The following is a 1,733-nucleotide window of genomic DNA, read 5'->3' on the forward strand; positions in this document are numbered from 1 at the left end:
TTGTGGTCACTGTGCTCATTAAAAAGGACTTAAGGACCAAATCTTAGTAAAGACATCTGGCCTTAATACACCATCATAATGGTCAGAATGAAAAAAGGAAATTGTATTTAATATTATGTCATATGAGAAAGAGTGTTTGTGACTATAGAAACTCAACATTAAATTTGCTTCTAGTAAGATCTGTAAGATCACAACATTAGACTGTGTGAGTGTGTGCAGTCTGGAAGCTAGGGTTGTGTGAGCATGATGGCGAACACCATCACAGGTGGGAACATGTCCTCAGTGTGAACTAACCTTGAATGCAGTTGTCCCTGATTTTGGTTAAAGTCTTCTCTCTGTCAAAGTTACTCTTGCACGTAATTTCTTCACTTTGTAAATCCCTGTCGATCTTTGAGCGGACAAAGTAGAACTTCTTCTTCATCTTCCTGATCTTCTTAGCCAGTCTGACGTCATTTTCTCTGAAGCGAGTGTCTGAGATGATGATGAAGAAGTCATACTTCTCCAGTCCAACATGCTTCTTGTACTTATTAGCTGGAAACTTGGTGGTGCCGATACCAGGGAGATCCCATAAGACCACATTAGGATAGTTTGGATGAGGGTATGCTGTAACCTCTGTGGTGGTTTCTACACAACCAGTGGGTGCAGCTCCATCATCTCCATTGTTTATGCCTCTGAAGGCATTAACAAAGGTGGATTTACCAGAGCCAGACTCTCCAGTGACAGCAATGTTGAGTGGAATGTTGTTCTGCTTGTCTAAAAACTCATTGATCTTTTCTACAGCCAGGGTTTGATCACTGTTCTGGAGTACTTCTTTAATTACTTCTGCGAGTGGCTCAGAAGAAGGTAGACCAGCCATTGGCAACTGAAGGAAAGTATAGGAAGTTAGAATTTGAAAAAAGAATCAACAGATGATCATCATATTTAAAAATCTCCACCTATTCTACCTGATTTAGGAATAATCTAAGTAATAATCATAGTAAAGCGAGTTCTACTTAGTTACATACAGCACCATCAAAAGGATAAATCAGAATATTAGCAGGTACTTACACTGGAGTCCTGCTCAAACAACCACTGAGTGAGCAGCAACAACACCTTAATCTACACTGATATTTGTTAGACAAAGCACTAGGCTGTCATCAGCTGTCATTGACCTATCAAAACACTTTAGGTGACGCAGTATAAACCAATCAGTTGTCTTCATTTCAAGGTAAACCTGTAATACATGTCATTCCCAGGAAGTACACAGGGCGGAGCTGCAAGTATTCACTGTAGGTGTGTAGGCGGGGAGAGTTTGAGTCTGTAAAGGGCTTTATGCACGCTATGGTAAAACATTTTTATGTTTTAATGTTTAAAATCATTCATGGTCTGTCTTGTCCTCCACTTGGACAATTTATAAGCTGCCACGGCTTATAAATAATCAGACCTGCCAACATGAATCTCCTTGTCCTGACTTCACCTAGCTCCTGCCATCTTGTTTAATGTCTTTTTATGTATTTTATATGTATATAACCTGAACAGTTATATGAATGATTTATTCAAATGTTGATGCATTGGCATGTAGTTATTAGGGTGACTTTTTAACATCTGTTAGAAAATTCTAATCTGATAATGATTGTTACATAAAGTCAAAGGTGTGGTGATGTTTCCCTTGTTCCTGCTCATGGCTTCTTTGATTTGATGGTACAGGTTTGACCACTTTGTGAAACACAGACTCTTTGTATGACTGAACTGAA

The 1,733-nt window shown here is 38.9% G+C and overlaps 1 protein-coding gene across 1 annotated transcript; it reads right to left on the minus strand.

Moving 5' to 3' along the window:
• Positions 1-288: 288 nt before the first annotated feature.
• Positions 289-1,097, minus strand: LOC114430544 (interferon-inducible GTPase 1-like). The gene is made up of 2 exons (XM_028398632.1): positions 1,048-1,097; positions 289-862 (listed from the first exon to the last, which is right to left on the minus strand). Exon 2 carries the CDS (start codon positions 854-856, stop codon positions 290-292), a length of 567 nt encoding a protein of 188 aa, XP_028254433.1. The 5' UTR covers positions 857-862; positions 1,048-1,097; the 3' UTR covers position 289.
• Positions 1,098-1,733: the final 636 nt, after the last annotated feature.

This window comes from Parambassis ranga, unplaced genomic scaffold, assembly GCF_900634625.1.
Source record: "Parambassis ranga unplaced genomic scaffold, fParRan2.1 scaffold_235_arrow_ctg1, whole genome shotgun sequence".
NCBI classification, from domain to species: Eukaryota; Metazoa; Chordata; class Actinopteri; family Ambassidae; genus Parambassis; species Parambassis ranga.

Bases quoted from the DNA above. Each gene is read 5' to 3' on its own strand.
- LOC114430544 (XM_028398632.1), bottom strand. From the start codon at position 856: ATGGCTGGTCTACCTTCTTCTGAGCCACTCGCAGAAGTAATTAAAGAA.